Source organism: Ranitomeya imitator, chromosome 2 (assembly GCF_032444005.1).
Source record: "Ranitomeya imitator isolate aRanImi1 chromosome 2, aRanImi1.pri, whole genome shotgun sequence".
Taxonomy (NCBI): domain Eukaryota; kingdom Metazoa; phylum Chordata; class Amphibia; order Anura; family Dendrobatidae; genus Ranitomeya; species Ranitomeya imitator.
The window spans coordinates 362043024-362063380 of NC_091283.1; the positions used below are offsets into that span (position 1 = coordinate 362043024).

Consider the following 20357-nt stretch of genomic DNA (forward strand, 5'->3'; position numbering starts at 1 on the left):
CTCAGAATAAAGTGATGCAAAAATAATTACTTTTTCTATAAAAGTTTTGTGTAAAAGCGCCAAAACATAAAAAATTATATATATAAATGAGGTATCACTATAATCGCACTGACACGAAGAATAAAACTGCTTTATCAATTTTACCACACACTGAACGGTATAAACCCCCTCCCAAAAAATAAATTCATGTATTGCTGGTTTATGTTCATTCTGCCTCCCAAAAATCAAAATAGAAAGTGATCAAAAAAAGTCACGTGCCAGAAAATGTTACCAAGAAAAGCGTCCAATTGTCCCACAAAAAACAAGCTGTCACATGACTCCGTGCTCCAGAATATGGAAAAATTATAGCTTTCAAAATGTGGTGATGCAAAAACAATTTTTTTGCAATAAGAAGCGTCTTTTACATAAACATAAAAACCCAATATAAGGCCTCTTTCACACGTCCTGATATTTCCGGTACTTGCGGCACATGTGTGTGTCATGCGTGCACTGCATCAGTACCACTCGGATGGGCGCCAGGGATCAAGCATTACAGTAAGGCTACGTTCACATTTGCGTTGCGCGCCGGTGCGTCGGCGACGCAACGCACGACGCACAAAAAACGCGCGCAAAAACGCTGCATTTTGCGACGCGCGCGTCGTTTTTTGACGAAAATCGGACGCACGAAAAATGCAACTTGTTGCATTTTCTTGCGTCCGACGCTAACGTCGGAAACGACGCACGTGTCGAAAAACGCGACCAAAAAAACGCACGCGTCCCCAATGTTAAACATAGGGGCGCGTCGCCGCTGCGTCGCCGACGCAACAGCGACGCACATTAGCGTAACGCTAATGTGAACGTACACTAAGTGGTGTCCCACAGCACCGGGTGCTGAACACTGCTCTCATCATTCTCCCCTGCTCTGCCGGCGATCGGTGCGAGCAGGGGAGAATGATGAAAGTTACATTTAAGTGATAAAAGAGACAGCAGGCGGTGGCTGGTGGGACTATTACCCCCATCAGCCTACCCCTGCTGCTGCTAATAACAGTGACAACAGAAGCGGCTGATGGGGGTATTCATCTGCCGCAGCTTGCGCTATAAATAAATGAAAAAAAGGTGTGGGTTCCCCTGTATTTTCTATAACCAGCCAGTCAAAACTCACAGCTGGGGGCTGCAACCCTCAGCTGTTATTTTCAGCAAGGTTGGTTATCAAGAATAGAGGGGTCCCCATGCTGTTTTTTTAAAATTATTTAAATAAATAATTTAAAAAAACAACATGGGGTCCCCCCCCATTTTTGACAACCAGCCTTGCTAAAGTTCACAGCTTGGGGCTGGTATTTTGTCAGGCTGGTAAGGGGCCATGGATACTGATCCCCCAGCCTAAAAATAGCAGCCTGCAGCAGCCCAGAAAAGGCATATCTATTAGATGCGCCAATTCTGGAGCTTTGCCAGGCTCCTCCTACTTGCCCTGTAGCGGTGGCAAGTAGAGTTCATATTTGTGGGGTTGACGTCACCTTTGTATTGTCAGGTGACATCAAGCCCATGGCTTAGTAATGGAGAAGGTCTATAAGTCCATTACTAATCCTATAGTTACATGGTAAAGGCAGTCAGAATAAAGTCTTTTATTAGAAATAAAACAAAACACAGTTTTACTTATCTATTTAAAAATAACAAACACAGTTTTACTCACCAAAAGCCTGTTCTACCAAAGCCCTCATTCTCCTGTAATAAAACGAAAATAAAAAAACAACAATATACCATACCTCACATTTGGCATCTCTGCAGACGGTACTCATAATGTCTCAAGGTTATACTTTACTACTCTTTTTTTGTGTGAACATCTTTCACTTTGGGGGCTTGCCTGTTTGTAAAGATCATAGTTTTTTTTTATCCATGACCAGTTGGCAATGATTTTTCATCTTTAAAGCTATACTTATTATTTACCCAGGCTCAATCAGCTCCAGCCTTGGTATGAGGATTGGATTTGTATATTTTATAACTATTAAATTGTCAATCCTAGCGAATTACTATACAGCTCTATACAGCTGTTGTACCTAATGCGGTTGTGCCATGTGGGACACACGTTTTTTTTTTTGTCCGGTGTATTATTTATTTTTGTAATCATTTCCATCTGAACACCGGCATCTTTAGCTGCTTTCTCACGTATATACCTCTGTGTTTTTGTTTGCTATTGGATATGTGCAATAAAATTTTGTATGATTTTTTCATTATAGAGCCCCTTTTATTCCTTATTTGGATCTTTAACCCCTTCATGACCCAGCCTATTTTGACCTTAATGACCTGGCCATTTTTTGCAATTCTGACCAGTGTCCCTTTATGAGGTAATAACTCAGGAACGCTTCAACGGATCCTAGCGATTTTGAGATTGTTTTTTTCGTGATATACTGGGCTTCACGTTAGCAGTAAATTTAGGTAGTTAATTTTTGCGTTTACTTGTGAAAAAAACAGAAATTTGGCGAAAATTTCGCAATTTTCAAATTTTGCATTTTTATTCTGTTAAACGAGAGAGTTATGTGACACAAAATAGTTAATAAATAACATTTCCCACATGTATACTTTAAATCAGCACAATTTTGGAAACAAAATTTTTTTTGCTAGGAAGTTATAAGGGTTAAAATTTGACCAGCGATTTCTCAATTTTACAAGAAAATTTACAAAACCATTTTTTAGGGACCACCTCACATTTGAAGTCAGTTTGAGGGGTCTATATGGCTGAAAATACCCAAAAGTGACACCATTGTAAAAACTGCACACCTCAATGTGCTCAAAACCACATTCAAGAAATGTATTAACCCTTTAGGTGCTTCACAGCAGCAGAAGCAACATGGAAGGAAAAAATGAACATTTAACGTTTTAGTCAGAAAAATGATCTTTTAGCAGCAATTTTTTTATTTTACCAAAAGTAAAAGGAGAAACTGGACGACGGAAGTTGTTGTCCAATGTGTCCGGAGTACGCTGATACCCCATATGTGGAGGGGAAATACTGTTTGGGCGCACGACAGGGCTCGGAAGGGAAGGAGCGCCATTTGACTTTTTGAATGAAAAATTGGCTCCAGTCTTTGGCGGACACCATGTCGTGTTTGGAGAGCCCCTGTGTGCCTCAAGATTGGAGCTCCCTCACAAGTTACCCCATTTTGGAAACTAGACCCACTAAGGAACTTATCTAGCTGCATAGTGAGCACTTTGAACCCCCAGGTGCTTCACAAATTGATCCATAAAATGAAAAAGTACTTTTTTTCACAAAAAATTTCTTTTAACGTCAATTTTTTCATTTTCACATGGGCTATGGGATAAAATGGATCCTAACATTTGTTGGGCAATTTCTCCTGAGTACACCGATACCTCACATGTGGGGGTAAACCACTGTTTGGGCGCACGGCAGGGCTCGGAAGGGAAGGAGCGCCATTTGACTCTTTGAATGAATAATTAGCTCCAATCGTTAGCGGACACTATATCGCGTTTGGAGAGCCCCTGTGTGCCTAAACATTGGAGCTCCCCCACGAGTAACCCCATTTTGGAAACTAGACCTCCCAATGAACTAAACTAGATGTGCAGTGAGCACTTTGAACCCCCAAGTGCTTCACAGAAGTTTATAAAAGCAGAGCCGTGAAAATAAAAAATCATTTTTCTTTCCTCAAAAATTATTTTTTAGCCCACAATTTTTTATTTTCACAAGGGTAACAGGAGAAATTGGAGCCCAAAAGTTGTTGTCCAGTTTGTCCTGAGTATGATACCCTATATCTGGGGGAAAACCAGTGTTTGGGCACACGTTGGAGCTCAGAAGGGATGTAGTGACGTTTTGAAACGCAGACTTTGATGGAATGGTCTGCGGGCATCACGTTGCGTTTGCAGAGTCCCTGATGTGCCTAAACAGTAGAAACCCACCACAAGTGACCCCATTTTGGAAACTAGACCCCCAAGGAACTTATCCAGATGTGTGGTGAGCACTTTGAACCCCCAAGTGCTTCACAGAAGTTTATAACGTAAAGCCATAAAAATAAAAAAACATTTTCTTTCCTCAAAAATGATTTTTTAGTCCGCAATTTTTCATTTTCACAAGGGTAACAGGAGAAATTAGACCCCAATTGTTGTTGTCCAGTTTGTCCTGAGTACGCTGATACCCCATATGTGGGGGTAAACCACTGTTTAGGTGCACATCGGGGCTCAGAAGAGAGGGAGCACCATTTGACTTTTTGAACGCAAGATTGGCTGGAATCAATGGTGGCGCCATGTCGCGTTTGGGACCCCCTGATATGCCTAAACAGTGGAAACCCCTCAATTCTAACTCAAACACTAACCCCAACACACCCCTAACCCTAATCCAAACCCTAACCATTACCCTAACCACAAGCCTAATCCTAACCCCAACACACCGCTAAACCTAATGTTATCCCTAATTCCAACCCCAATCCTAATCCCAACCACAACTCTAATTCCAGCCCTAACCCTAAGGCTATGTGCCCACGTTGCAGATTCGTGTGCGGATTTTTCCGCACCGCTTTTGAAAAATCCGCAGGTAAAACGCACTGCGTTTTACCTGCGAATTTACCGCGGATTTCCTGCGTTTTTTGTACGGATTTCACCTGCGGTTTTACACCTGCGGATTTCTATTGAGGAGCAGGTGTAAAACGCTGTGGAATCCGCACAAATAATTGACATGCTGAGGAAAATACAACTCAGCGTTTCCGCACGGTATGTTCCACACCATGAGCACAGCAGATTTGCTTTTCCATAGGTTTACATGGTTCTGTACACCACACGGAAAACTGCTGCGAATCCGCAGCCAAATCCACACCGTGTTCACATACCCTAATTCCAGCCCTAATTCTAACCCTAACTCTAATTCTAACCCTAAATCTAATTCTAACCCTAACCCTAGTTCTAACCCTAATTGCATCCCTAATCCTAGCCCTAACCCTAGTTCTAACCCTAAGGCTTCATTCACACTTGCGTCGCGTGACGTACATCGCAATCCGTCGTTTGGGGGAAAAACCGGATCCTGCAAATGTACCCGCAGGATGCGTTTTTTTTCCCATAGACTTGTATTGACGACTGGATCCGTCGTGTTTTGGTGGACCGTCATCACGAAAAAACGTTCAAGGGAACATTTTTTCATACGTCGTGTCCGCCATTTTCTACCGTGCATGCGCGGCCGGACCTCCTCCCCGGACTTCAAAATGGGCAGCGGATGCGTTAAAAAACTGCATCCGCTGCCCACGTCATGCAGAAATTTCACAACGTGCGTCGGTACGTCGCACCGGCGCTTAGAGACGGAGCCGTACCGACGCAAGTGTGAAAGAAGCCTAACCCTAGCGGAGAAATTAAAATAAATATAATTTATTTATTTTATAATGTTCCCTACCTATGGGGGTGATAAGGGGGGGGCTATTTACTATTTTTTTATTTTGATCACTGTGATAGGATGTATCACAGTGATCAAAATGAATGAATGAATGAATGAATGAATGAATGAATGAATCTGCCGGCCGGCGGCAGCTCTCATCCTGGAAGCCGAACGGACACCAGGAGTGACCCCAGGACTCGGTAAGTATGGGGGTGTGGGATCAGACAGCGGGGAGGGGGGGGGGTCACCGGACAGGACGGGGGGCTGGAGGGGAGAGGAGTGCAGCGGGGACAGAATGGAGGGGTAGGAAAGGCTGACAGCGGCGATCTGTCGGTGGGGGGGGGGCAGATTGGGGTCTCCAGCCATGGCCGATGATATTGCAGCATTGGCCATGGATGGATTGTAATATTTCATAAATTTTCATTGCTGAAATATTACGATTGCTCTGATTGGCTGTTGAAAGTGAAACAGCCAATCAGAGCGATCGTAGCCACGGGGGGGGAGGGGGGTGAGGGGGCGTAGCCACGGGGGGGCGAAGCCCCCCACCTTGGCTGAAGTACCACTCCCCCTGTTCCTGTAGGTTGGGTGAAATTGGAGTTAACCCTTTCACCCGGCCTGCAAGAACGAGATCATTCTGTGACACAGCATATGCGTCACGGTCGGATTGGCACCGACTTTCATGACGCATACGCTGTGTCGCAGATCGGGAAGGGGTTAATATAGACGCTAACACACATGATCTGATGATTCCCTTTGAGATCATCTTTACTCTCAGATATCTTTCTTTTTCTTTTGGTAGTATAATATACAATACCTGTCTGTCGTTCTGTCCCACGCCGTAATACATGTCTGTGGGATAATAAGTTTTCAACCTGGACAGTGCCAAGATGCGACCATCCAGGCTGAGAACCACTTGTGAATGAGCTGCTGGAAACACAGCGTCAGTGACCAGAGGTGACGTCACAGAGGTTACTACCAGTCAATGATGCTCCGTTCTCAGCCGGGCCGAGCTGAGGTGACTTCGGTGATTTTCCCGCTAGCATGGTGAGCCGGATCAATCCCCTCAAAGTGACTTCAAATGCGAAATCGCTGTTTAACTTTTAACCCTTATAACGTCTAATCCTAACACAAAAAAAAATTGATTACAAAATTATGCTGATGTAAAGTAGACATGTGGGAAATGTTACTTACCACAATTAAGTATTTTGAGTGACATACCTCTGTGATTTAAAGGCGTGAAAATTCAAAGTTGGAAAATTGCAAAATTTTCAAAATTTTTGCCAAATTTTCACAAACAAACACAAATAACATCAAAGAAATTTTACTGCTATCATGAAGTACAATATGTCACGAGAAAACATTATCAGAATCATCAGGATTCATTGAAGTGTTCCAGAGTTATTACCTCAATAAGGGACAGAACATACAAACCACCCTCGGGTTGAAGGGGTTAATTGTGATATCACCAAACAAGACAGCCGATAAAGCAGTGTCAGCCAGTGACTGAGAAGAATCTGTAACTTCTATGCATTTAGCAGTTACTACTCACCTGGGCGATTATCTGTAAAAATTTCCTCTTCACACCGCTCATCACCCCTCACATATGTCTCTGTAGTATTAATATGGGTCAGATCTTTACTCTGAAACAAATATTGTAAAAGTCACAGACAGATGGAGAAGTCACATCTATAATCAGCTCTAATCCTGCCATCTCCACCGTTCTCATTACACAAGTATAACACATATAATACTGGTGGATAAAACAAGACTGAGCACAAGACCTTCACAGCCGTCTACACATTATAGGGGGAAATCTCATGATACCTGCTCTTCATCGACCTGATGATCCTGAGAAACGTTGGGATTTTCTTGTTTACAGTCCTGTGGAAGAAGTGGACGGGGACATCTCTCCGGTGTTATCCTCTTACTGGATATAACTGGAGGAAATACATTTATTCTTTACATACAGTGGGGAAAAAGTATTTAGTCAGCCACCAATTGTGCAAGTTCTCCCACTTAAAAAAATGAGAGAGGCCTGTAATTGACATGATAGGTAGGCCACAATTATGAGACAAAATGAGAAACCAAATCCAGAAAATCACCTTGTCTGATTTGGCAAGATTTATTTTGCAAATTATGGTGGAAAACAAGTATTTGGTCACTTAAAAACATGCAAGATTTCTGGAACTCACAGAACTGTAACTTCTTCTTTAAGAGGCTCCTCTGTCCTCCACTCATTACCTGTATTAATGGCACTTGTTTGAACTTGTTATCAGTATAAAAGACAACTGTCCACAACCTAAAACAGTTACACTCCAAAGTCCACTACGGTGAAGACCAAAGAGCTGTCGAAGGACACCAGAAACAAAATTGTAGCCCTGCACCGGACTGGGAAGACTGAATCTGCAATAGGCAAGCAGCTTGGTGTGAAAATCAACTGTGGGAGCAATGATAAGAAAATGGAAGACATACAGTACATGACCACTGATAATCTCCTTTGATGTGGGGCTCCACGCAAGATCTCACCCCGTGGGGTCAAAATGATCACAAGAACAGTCAGCAAAAATCCCAGAACCACACAGGGGGACCTAGTGAATAACTTGCATAGAGCTGGGATCACCGCAACAAAGGCTACCATCAGTAACACACTGCGCCGCCACGGATTCAGATCCTGTAGTGCCAGACGTGTCCCCCTGCTTAAGCCAGTACATGTCCGGCCCCGTCTGAAGTTTGCAAGAGAGCATTTGGATTATCCTGAAGAGTCTTGGGAGAATGTCATATGGTCTGATGAAACCAAAGTAGAACTGTTTGGTAGAAACAAAACTCATCGTGTTTGGAGGAGACAGAATGGTGAGTTGCATCAAAAGAACACCATACCTACTGTGAAGCATGGAGAAGGCAACATTATATTTGGGGGCTGTTTCTCTGTAAAAGGACCAGGACGACTGATCAGTGTACATGAAAGAATGAATGGAACCATGTATTGTGAGATTTTGAGTGAAAATCTCCTTCCATCAGGAAGGCCATTGAAGATGAAACATAGTTGGGTCTTTCAGTATGATAATGATCCCAAGCACACCACCAGGGCAATGAAGGAGTGGCTTCGTAAGAATCATATGAAGGTCCTGGAGTGGCCTAGTCAGTCTCCAGATCTCAACTCCATAGAAAAACTTTGGAGGGAGTTGAAAGTCTGTGTTGCCCTGCGACAGTCCCAAAACATCACTGCTCTAGAGGAGATCTGAATGGAGGAATGGGCCAACATACCACCAACAGTGTATGCCAACCTTGTGAAGACTTACAGAAAACGTTTGACCTCTGTCATTGCCAAAAAAGGATATATAACAAAATATTGACATCAACTTTTGTTAATGACCAAATACTAATTTTCCGCCATAATTTGCAAAATAAATCTTGCCAAATCAGACAAAGTGATTTTCTGGATTTGTTTTCTCATTTTGTCTCTCATAGTTGTGGTCTACCTAAGATATCAATTACAGGCCTCTCTCATCTTTTTAAGTGGGAGAACTTGCACAATTGGTGGCTGACTAAATACTTTTTTGCCCCACTGTACATATAATTATAGGCCATGTGTATATAGTCCTGTCTATTACCTGGCGATGTGAGGGGCTGGGGAACCTCCATCATGACATCCTTGTACAGATCTTTGTGTCCTTCGAAATACTCCCACTCCTCCATGGAGAAATAGACGGTGATATCCTGACACCTTATAGGAACCTGACACACACAATGATACCGTCATCCCCCCGATCTCTTCATAGTGATACTGTATAATGTCACAGCATTTCCAGCAATGTCACCTCTCCGGTCAGCAGCTCAATCATCTTGTAGGCGAGTTCTAAGATCTTTTGGTCATTGATGTCCTCATGTACCAGTGGGTGAGGTGAAGGCCCCGTGGTTTGGCTCAGGGTTCTACCCCATTCCTCAGACACAGGGGTATGACAGCGCCCACTAGAGGTCTTCTTCACTACTGTGTAATTCTGGTTATAGAGAAAGACACATTAATAAATTTCACTACAGACATTTCCAGAGTCCTCACCTCTCCAGTTCTGTCCATCTGTTATTACCATAGATAAGAATGATGTAATGTGACGTCATCAGAATCTCTCACCTCTCCAGTAAGCCGGAAGAGGATCTCTAGGGTGAGGTGTAATATCTTCTTTGCCATGTTGTCCCTATCCATCTGTAATTATTCAATCATGAAAATTCTCTTAGAAAATCTCCAATGAGAGTCTGATTTTGTAGGTACCTGAATGGGAAGAAAGTTATGATGTTACATCATAAAGATCTCATGCAATAATCCAATTACTGGAGATAATAAGGAGAAACATATATACCGGTAATGAGGATAAATATAGACAAACATCCGCGCTCCTTAGACATGAGAAAGTTTATGGGAAACAGAGGAAAGTCCACATCACGCAGCAAATGGTATTGCAAACACCTGTCAATTGTTTGCTAAATTTGAGGAATGGAATCACTTATGAAAAACATATACCTTTGCACTAAGTATATTACATAAATAAAGCATACAATCAACGTGGACTGCCTGACAAAAGCATGCAAATACCGGCAGGCGCCGGGGATGTAAATGACTGCAGAGGAGGCGGCGCACATAGGGGATGAGGGATGGCTGGGAGGTGTTGGTGTCCGGGGGGAAAGGACATGCCTCCCGGACAGACTACAGGCATGAGGGGCAAATTATAAAAACAAATATTTCAGGGTTGGAAGGGACCCCAAATAAAAGAGCCACCTTGACAGAATGCAGCATTAGTGCTGCACAAGTTGGCTCTTTTAGATAAAAACGCCTGGGGGAGGTGACAGGTTCCCTTTAAACAGTCCATGTGGATTGCATGCTTTATTTATGGGATATACTTAGAGCAAATGTATGATTTTCATTAGTGATTCCACAGAACATATAATGATGACACAAAAGAGAATAGTAAAACCAAAAACACTCAGTTTGAAAAAATGTTGCAGTAATCCGCAAGTGCTAGTAAAAGATGTAAAAAACAGGGTATTTGGTTGATACGTTTTTTGCAAAAAATGTATACTAAGCTGCTCTACCAATCTTCACGGTATACCCTTATCGGAGCAGTCCTAACTAATGTATGCAATCCCTATCTGATGTATTTAAAAACCTGATCATCTGTATATAACCTGTGTGAACAGGGTTCAGAGAGGAAAAATCCATGTGTGCATACAGGGTAGAACAGCTTTTGTGCAGATAGCCCAAGAGGAGTGGTGGAACTCCCCAGTCTTGTAGACACAAGAGAACAATTATGGAAACAGGAACACATGGGCTACTTGCACAGTGAACAAGTCTGTATCATCATGTTCACACACCACCAAGAAACCTGAAGACACAAAAGAGAATAGTAAAACCAAAAACACTCAGTTTGAAAAAATGTTGCAGTAATCCGCAAGTGCTAGTAAAAGATGTAAAAAACAGGGTATTTGGTTGATACGTTTTTTGCAAAAAATGTATACTAAGCTGCTCTACCAATCTTCACGGTATACCCTTATCAGAGCAGTCCTAACTAATGTATGCAATCCCTATCTGATGTATTTAAAAACCTGATCATCTGTATATAACCTGTGTGAACAGGGTTCAGAGAGGAAAAATCCATGTGTGCATACAGGGTAGAACAGCTTTTGTGCAGATAGCCCAAGAGGAGTGTTCCTGTTTCCATAATTGTTCTCTTGTGTCTACAAGACTGGGGAGTTCCACCACTCCTCTTGGGCTATCTGCACAAAAGCTGTTCTACCCTGTATGCACACATGGATTTTTCCTCTCTGAACCCTGTTCACACAGGTTATATACAGATGATCAGGTTTTTAAATACATCAGATAGGGATTGCATACATTAGTTAGGACTGCTCTGATAAGGGTATACCGTGAAGATTGGTAGAGCAGCTTAGTATACATTTTTTGCAAAAAACGTATCAACCAAATACCCTGTTTTTTACATCTTTTACTAGCACTTGCGGATTACTGCAACATTTTTTCAAACTGAGTGTTTTTGGTTTTACTATTCTCTTTTGTGTCTTCAGGTTTCTTGGTGGTGTGTGAACATGATCATACAGACTTGTTCACTGTGCAAGTAGCCCATGTGTTCCTGTTTCCATAATTGTTCTCTTGTGTCTACAAGACTGGGGAGTTCCACCACTCCTCTTGGGCTATCTGCACAAAAGCTGTTCTACCCTGTATGCACACATGGATTTTTCCTCTCTGAACCCTGTTCACACAGGTTATATACAGATGATCAGGTTTTTAAATACATCAGATAGGGATTGCATACATTAGTTAGGACTGCTCCGATAAGGGTATACCGTGAAGATTGGTAGAGCAGCTTAGTATACATTTTTTGCAAAAAACGTATCAACCAAATACCCTGTTTTTTACATCTTTTACTAGCACTTGCGGATTACTGCAACATTTTTTCAAACTGAGTGTTTTTGGTTTTACTATTCTCTTTTGTGTCTTCAGGTTTCTTGGTGGTGTGTGAACATGATCATACAGACTTGTTCACTGTGCAAGTAGCCCATGTGTTCCTGAGAACATATAATGATGTACAACATGCAAATGTTGTAGTTTCAGATCGTATAAATTGGAATGTCATGAACATCACCCACTTGCTGCACTCATGACTCAGATATGACTGTAAAGTAAGACTTTGCTTCTCACACTCACTTGTCCATTCAGCTATCACAATAGGCTGACAATGAGCTAAGCTCACACATCCACACTACTTTCATATTACTCACAGCCACCACTTGCCATTTTTGTAGACCATCCAGATACCTGCCCTGGGTGACACACTAATACACACATGCACAGCTAACTTTTAGAAGCACCTATTAGGTACTCTTCTTGCACTTTGGAATTCACTGGGTGAACACAAGTTATGCTTTTCGTCTTTGAGGTTGTGGGTACATTTAGTGCCACAAGAAGCAAACTTATTAAACATTAAATTTGATATACAAAAATAAAGCTCAATGGTCAAAACATGCCCAAAACATCTAACATAAAGATTTACACACAAGGCAAAAAAGGTACAAAGGTAAATGGGTTAATTACATAAATTAAACATCTTATGGATTGAACTTTCTGGCAGCGCAAATCACAGCAAAAATTAGGACAATTCTACAATTCTTGCTTATTCTGGATCTTCAGACCCCTTTTTCACTCTTTGTTTCATTGCAGCCATTTGGTAAATTGAAAAAAGTTCTTTTTTTTCTTATTGGTGTACACGCTGCACCCGATCTTGATGAAAAAAAAAACAGAAATGTAGAAATTTTGGCAAATTTATTAAAAAAGAAATACTGAAATATCACATGGTCATAAGTTTTTAGACCCTTTGCTCAGTATTGAGTAGAAGCACCCTTTTGAGCTAGTACAGCCATGAGTCTTCTTAGGAATGATTAAACAAGTTTTTCACACCTGGATTTGGGGATTCTCTGCTATTCTTCCTTGCAGATCCTCTCCAGTTCCGTCAGGTTGGATGGAGAACGTTGGTGGACAGCCATTTTCAGGTCTCTCCAGAGATGCTCAATTTGGTTTAGGTCAGGGCTCTGGATGGGCTGGTAACAAATTGTTACTCCATTGTTATTTTAGCTGTGTGCTTAGGGTCATTGTCTTGTTGGAAGGTGAACCTTTGGCCAAGTCTGAGGTTCAGAGCACTCTGGAAGTGGTTTTCATCCAGGATATCTATGTACTTGGCTGCATTCATATTTCCTTCTGTTATGTGTCTCATACTTACCTCGCTGCTGAGTCCCGGCACGTCCCTCCTCGCTTCCGGTCTTCTGCTCTTCCTGTGTGCTCGGCTCCTGCTCCTCCTCGGGTGCGCACGCGCTCTGGCTACTACGGCGCACGCATCTCTCTTTGATCCTGGCCGTGGCTTCTGTGCCGCTCTGTGGACTCTGACCCGGAAGGTATGCTTTTGCCCTCTTTATCAGGCCGCCTCTTCCTCTCGTCGGTGCCTGATTGTCATTTGTGTTCTGCAAGTGAATCTGGCTCCACGTCTCTCCTGCGCTCTGTCCTGCATTCTTGTTCGACGCTCACTTCCCGTTGCTGTATCCTTGAGCTAATCCTGGTCTTCTCCTTTGCTCCCTCCTAGTGCCTGCCTTCCGGTGTCCTCTTTCCTGTCCGCGTTCCAGTGTCCTTGTCTATCTGCCAGCCTCCGTCCTCCACCTTGTCCGTGTTCCAGTCTCCAGCCTGTCTGCCCGTGTCCTCCGTCTGGTCCCTGCTCCTGCCTTTCTGCTCGTCCTCTCCATCCAGTCCGTATTCCCACACTTTCCCTGTTTGTCTCCTCGTTACTCCCTACAGATCCCTATTAATTGCCTTTTGTCCGTCCCTCCAGACCAGCTGCCGTGGTGATAGTCTCCCTCGGGTCTGTCCCTAACGCTCCCTGTATGGGGGTGGTGCACTTGGTCAGCTTGCCCGTGGGAGGTTCGTTGTCACGGTCCAGTGGGTCCACCCAATAGTGTCCACAGTTAATCCTCACGCCTTCATTGGTAACCAGTCGTCCTGCCCCTGCAGCTGAAAAACTTGTTTCACTGTTGGGATTGTGTTGGGCAGGTGTTGAGCAGTGCCTGGTTTTCTCCACACATACCGCATAGAGTTATCACCAAAAAGGTCTATCTTTGTCTCATCAGACGACGAAAATATCACATGGTCATAAGTATTCAGACACTTTGCGCAGACACTCATATTTAAGTCACATGCTGTCCATTTTCTTGTGATCTCCTTGAGATGGTTCTACACCTTCATTGGAGGCCAGCTGTGTTTAATTAAACTGATAGGACTTGATTTGGAAAGGCACACACCTGTCTATATAAGACCTCATAGCTCACAGTGCATATCAGACCAAATGGGAATCAGGAGGTCAAAGGAACTGGCCAAGGAGCACAGAAACAGAATTGTGGCAAGGCACAGATCTGGCCAAGGTTACAAAAGGATTTCTACAGTACTCAAGGTTCCTAAGAGCACAGTGGCCTCCATAATCCTTAAATGGAAGAAGTTTGGGACCACCAGAAGTCTTCCTAGAACTTGCCGTCCAGCCAATCTGAGCAATTGTGGGAGAAGAGCCTTGGTGATAGATGTAAAGAAAAACCCCAAGATCACTGTGGCTCAGAACCAGAGATGCATTAGGGAGATGGGAGAAAGTTCCACAAAGTCAACTATCACTGCAGCCCTCCACCAGTCGGGCCTTTATGGCAGAGTGGCCTGACAGAAGCCTCTCCTCAGTGCAAGACATATGAAAGCCCACATAGAGTTTGCTAAAAAAACACATGAAGGACTCCCAGCCTATGAGAAATAAGATTCTCTGGTATGAGGAGACGAAGATAGACCTTTTTGGTGATAATTCTAAGCGGTATGGGTGGAGAAAACCCGGCACTGCTCATCACCTGCCCAATACAACCCAACAGTAAAACATGGTGGTGGCAGCATCATGCTATGGGGGTGTTTTTCAGCTGCAGGGACAGGACGACTGGTTTCCATTGAAAGAAACATGAATGCGGCCAAGTACCCTTGCAGGAAAACCCCTTACAGGGTTCTCTGGACCTCAGACTTGGCCGAAGGTTCACCTTCCAACAAGACAATGACCCTAAGTACACAGCTAAAATAACAAAGGAGTGGCTTCGGAACAACTGTGTGACCATTCTTGATTGGCCCAGCCACAGTCCTGAACTGAGCATTTCTGGAGAGACCTAAAAAATGGCTGTCCACCAACGTTCACCATCCAATCTGATGGAACTGGAGAGGATCTGCAAGGAAGAATGGCAGAAGATACCCAAATTCAGGTGTGAAAACACCAAGGTTACTTACTGGTAGCCGGTTTTTCGGGAACCCATGACGGCACACCTGAGAGAGGGGATCCGCTCAGCCAGGACAGGAAACCCTACTGAAAATAAAAGGGCGATACCTCTCGGTCGCTTCAGTTGGTTTTCAGAGCATGAGAGGCCCCCCTGGTTAGTACACATGACAATCCAACACCACATCATATTAACTAAAAAAAGCACCCAAAACAATAGTGCACACCGAAAGGGTGATAAAGGGGGGGAATATACGAGTGCCGTCATGGGTTCCGGAAAACCGGCTACCAGTAAGTAACCTTGGTGTCTTCCCTTCCCCCATGACGGCACACCTGAGAGACTTTTGTAGAATGAAACCTTAGGGAGGGACCACCGCTTGTAGTACCCTTCTTCCAAAGGTTAGGTCAGCAGAGGAGGAAAGGTCTAGCCGGTAGTGCTTGAAAAAAGTTGAGGGTGAGGACCAGGTAGCAGCCTTGCAAATTTGATCAATTGATACCTCAGCCTTTTCCGCCCAGGAGGTAGCCACGGCTCTGGTAGAGTGAGCCTTGATGCCTTCAGGAACCGGAGTGCCACAACAGAGTAGGATAAACTAATGGCCTCCCTAATCCATCTAGCAATAGTACTTTTAGCCACCCCACACCCTCTTTTGCTACCCTGAAAGGCTATGAATAGGGTTTGGTCTTTCCTCCACTGACTAGTCATAGATATGTATTGTAACATAGATCTTCTCACATCTAGCATGTGGAACTTTTGTTCCCCTGGATTTTTGGGATTACTACAGAAAGATGGTAAGGTAATCTCTTGACTCCTATGGAACTTTTGAACCACCTTGGGGAGATAAGCCGGGTCTGGTCTTAGAACGATCCTGTCATCAAAAACCTGAGTATAAGGAGGGCATATTGACAGGGCTTGCAAATCACTTACCCTATGTGCCGATGTTAAGGCTACTAGAAGAACTGTTTTAAGGGTAAGAAACTTAGGTGATAACTCCTGTAAGGGCTCAAAAGGGTGTTTAGTTAGAGCTTCTAAGACCAAATTTAGATCCCAAGGAGGGATTTTTGGGATAATGACCGGCCGAGATCTACTGCAAGATTTTATAAATCGTGAAACCCATCTATTTGAGGCAAGATTACAGTTATATAGTGCCCCCAAGGCTGAAACCTGAACTTTAAGGGTGCTGGTTGCTAACCCAAGATGTAATCCTGCTTGCAGAAATTCCAGGATAGGACCCACTGGAGCCACCTCCCCCAATGGTTCACCCAGGAAGTCAAGAAATTTTTTCCATGTCCTACCATAGATTCTAGAAGTTATGGGTTTTCTGCTTTTCAACAGGGTGGAGATTAAACCTGGTGAGAATCCTTGGCGACTTAGTAACGCCCTCTCAAATTCCAGGCTGCCAGATGGAAGCCCTTCACCTGAGAGTGGGTTACTGGGCCCTGGGTTAGTAGGTCCGGAATTTCTGGCAAAATCCATGGATCTGTTACCGACATCTGCCTTAGAAGGGAGAACCATGGTCTCCTTGGCCAAAATGGAGCTATGAGGATAATTTTTGCCTGATCCTCTCTGATCTTCCGGATCACAGCTGGGATCATCACTATCGGGGGGAATGCGTAGGCCAGAGAAAACTTCCAAGGTATTAGTAGGGCATCTACTGCGAAGGGATGTTCTCTTGGATTCAAGGAGCAGAATTTTCTGACTTTTTTGTTGTGTGAGTTGGCAAACAAGTCTATTTCTGGTGAGCCCCAGGCTTGGACTATTTGTTGAAATATCTGGGGGTTTAAGGACCATTCCCCCTGTCTTAAGCCTCTGCGACTCAGGAAGTCTGCTTGAGTGTTTTCTATGCCCCTGATGTGTAGTGCCGACAGAGATAACAGGTGTTGTTCTGCTAATTGGAAGAGTGGTTTTGATGCATTCATGAGGCCTTTGGACCTCGTCCCCCCCTGATGATTGACATACGCCACCACTGCTCGATTGTCTGTCAGGATTCGAGTATGGCGACCCTGGAGTAAAGGAAGAAAATGTCTTAGGGCTTTCTCCACTGCCCATAGCTCTTTTTCGTTTGACCCATAGTTTTTCTCTCGTATGGACCAGGTACCTTGTACAGAGTGAGACCTCAGATGAGCTCCCCAACCTGTACCGCTTGCGTCGGTCGTGATGATGTCTTTGACTGGATTTTTCCACCGGACCCCCATTGTCAGGTGGTGTTCTACAGTCCACCAAACTAGGGAATCCCTTACGCCCAGGGAGAGACATAGATTTCCTTCTAAATGCCCTCTTAATAGTCTTTGAGCTGAGAGAACTTCCCACTGTAGTTGTCTTAGGTGGAATTGTGCCCATTCTACTGCCGGAATACACGATGTTAACGAGCCTAGAAGGGACATCGCCTTTCTGAGAGTCATTGCGGGTTGACGTATTGCTGTACTGGCCAGGTTTATTATCTTGTCCACTTTGTTTTCTGGAAGGAGGCAGAGCTGACGCTCGGAGTCCAGTATTAACCCCAGGAAGGACTGTATTTCTACTGGCAGTAGTCTGGACTTGGGGATGTTTATTATCCAACCCAGCTCCATTAGAGTTGATGTTACCACTGAAACTTGATGAGTGCAGTGGGACTCTGACCTCCCTATTACCAGGAAATCGTCCAGATATGGGACAATTACTACATCCCGGGACCGGAGGTATGACATTACTTCCACCATCACTTTGGTGAAAACTCTGGGGGCTGTAGACAGGCCGAATGGAAGGGCTGTATATTGATAATGCTTTACCTGATTCTGAATATAGAGAGCTACTCTCAAGTATTTCCGATATTCCTGATGTATTGGTATATGGTAGTATGCATCCTTTAAGTCTATTACTGCCATGAAGCAGTGTTGGAAGAGAAGTTTTATGGTCGTGTTTATAGACTCCATCTTGAAAGTGTAGTTCTCTATAGATTGGTTGAGCTTCCTTAGATTTATAATAGTTCTCCAAGAACCATCCGGTTTTTGGATCAAGAAGAGGGGGGAGTAAAACCTGTCTCCCTCTTCCTGAACCGGGACTTCCTGAAGAACCTTTTTGTGGATAAGTCCCAAGATCTCGGTTTCTAGGGCAGATTGTTCCTGCTGGGACTTCCGTCGGGGAGTTATTATAAAGTTTTGTCTGGGTGGACAGACGAATTTTATTTTTAAGCCGTTTTTGATGATGTTCATGACCCAGATACTGGGGGAGATATTTACCCAGGCCGGAAAGAAGAGGGAGAGTCTTCCTCCCACTTCTGGCGTAATGTCATTGGGGGGATTTTTTTGCCGATGTGGAGGGCCCTTTAAACATATAGCCCGATCCTCTCTTATCTCTAAAGTCCCAATTTTTTCTCACCCCTGGGGGGCGACCTCTATTATATCTTCTCCTCCGAAAAAAAGGTTTTTTAGAATCTTTAGGCATGTTGGGAAAAACCTTCTTTTTATCTCCTGCATGTTCCAGGATGTCTTCAAGTTTTTTCCCGAAGAGAAGTTGGCCGTCACATGGAATAGAACACAGCTTGTGTTTAGATGGCAAATCCCCCGGGCAACCTTTGAGCCAAAGGGCTCTTCTTGCCGCGTTGGACAAGCCCGCTGCTCTTGCCGTTAGTCTTGCGGAATCCGCAGAAGAGTCTGCCAAAAAAGCTGCTGCTCCTTGCACTAAAGATATATTTGCAAGGATGTCAGTTCTGGGTACTTTGTTTCTTAGCTGATCCTCTATCTGTTGTAGCCAGACTATTAGAGCACGGGCCGTTACATGTTCCAGCAATTGCCGGCTTTTGGCCCCCCGCTGAGGCTTCCCAGATGTGTCTCAGAAAACTATCTGCTTTTTTGTCAAGCGGGTCTTTGAGAACACCAGAGTCTTCTAACGGAAGGGATGATCTTTTTAAACATTTGGCTACTGCCCCGTCAATCTTAGGGATCTTCTCCCAGGACTCAGAGTCTTTATCCTCCAAAGGATATCTCCTTTTGGATGAAAAGGGCAAAGAACCCATTTTTTCAGGCTTTTTCCACTCTTTCTCAATTAACGCTTTTATTTTTGCATTAACCGGAAACGTGCGTTTCCTTTTCTCTGATAGGCCACCAAACATGACGTCTTCTAGTGACCTAGGTGTCTTCTCCTCTTTAAGCCCCATTGCAGATCTAACTGCTTTAACCAATTTATCTACGTCCTCAGTTGGGAAACATGGATGACCTCCTGAATCACTGTCCGAGGAGGAATCTGAAGACTGGACAGAGGCCGAGGAGGTAGAGGGAGACCGGGATGTTTTATGACTCCCCTGACTCTGAGAGGCATCTGACTCTGTGGACGCCTTACCGCTTCTCCTTCTTGGTTCGCTAAGGGCCAATTTCAAGGAGTCTTTTATTTCAGCCTGTATTATGGCTTTTAGGCTAGTGGCAAAATTAGGGGTCTCTTCTTGTATAGTTTTACTAATGCAGTCAGCACAGAGATCCTTCTGCCACTGAACTGTAAGCGGGTTTTTACAAAGGGCACACTCTCGGTTCTTTGTTTTAACACCAGCTTTCCTGGACCCCTAGTGATCAAAAAAGACAAAAATGGACCCTGTTACCATAAGGGTGACATTCACGTAGATCACTCACCACCACCGACAATCAAGGGTACCGATTTTGGAGGCTGGACAGATGCACGTGAAGCGTCCCTCCTGGACGCCGACGAATCTTGCCGGACAGAACGACTGCTGTTTCTACCACTTGAGCGGCTGCTCTTGGTATGCTGGTGGCTCGGCAAGGCATCTGGTGAGAGCTCCATTTGCTGCTGCTGCTGCTGTGAATGCGGCTGCTGCTGCTGCTGCTCCTGCTGTCCTACTTCCATGGTGAAGTTTTTGGACATGAGCGCGTCTTCTGTGGTCCAACCCCCTTTTGTGGGGGGACCACTGCACTCCCCGCCTCCTTCGGTGCCCAATAATGACCCCTCCCACTCTCTGCCGCACCGCCGGGGTTCCCTCTCACCGGCCGGCGTTTTCTTCATGGGCGCCGCCATCTTGGATCCGGCGCCCGCCCCCGACGTCACGCGGGCACGCCCATTCCCAGCGTGCCTTGCGCGTGACGTCAGACGAGCGACCCGGAAGCGGCCACCGCACCCGGACGCCGGCAGAGAGGGGAGGGCGGCGTGGCAGCCATGGAAGGGAACCCGGCCCTCTGACCATGCTGCCCAACGC

The 20357-nt window shown here is 44.5% G+C and overlaps 1 protein-coding gene across 2 annotated transcripts in view; it reads right to left on the bottom strand.

The window, feature by feature from the left end:
• Positions 1–20357, bottom strand: part of LOC138663857 (oocyte zinc finger protein XlCOF22-like) — a 52773-nt gene that overhangs the window by 14445 nt on the left and 17971 nt on the right. Inside the window, exons 2-6 of one of the 2 annotated variants that reach the window (XM_069750212.1) lie at positions 9430–9611; positions 9163–9342; positions 8956–9079; positions 7169–7281; positions 6894–6984 (exon numbers count right to left, since the gene is read on the bottom strand). In XM_069750212.1, the coding sequence (XP_069606313.1) occupies positions 6894–6984; positions 7169–7281; positions 8956–9079; positions 9163–9342; positions 9430–9432 (511 nt within the window). In that variant the 5' untranslated portion in view covers positions 9433–9611. The remainder of the gene's footprint in view (positions 1–6893; positions 6985–7168; positions 7282–8955; positions 9080–9162; positions 9343–9429; positions 9612–20357) is intronic. The other variant, XM_069750211.1, reaches the window with a different exon arrangement.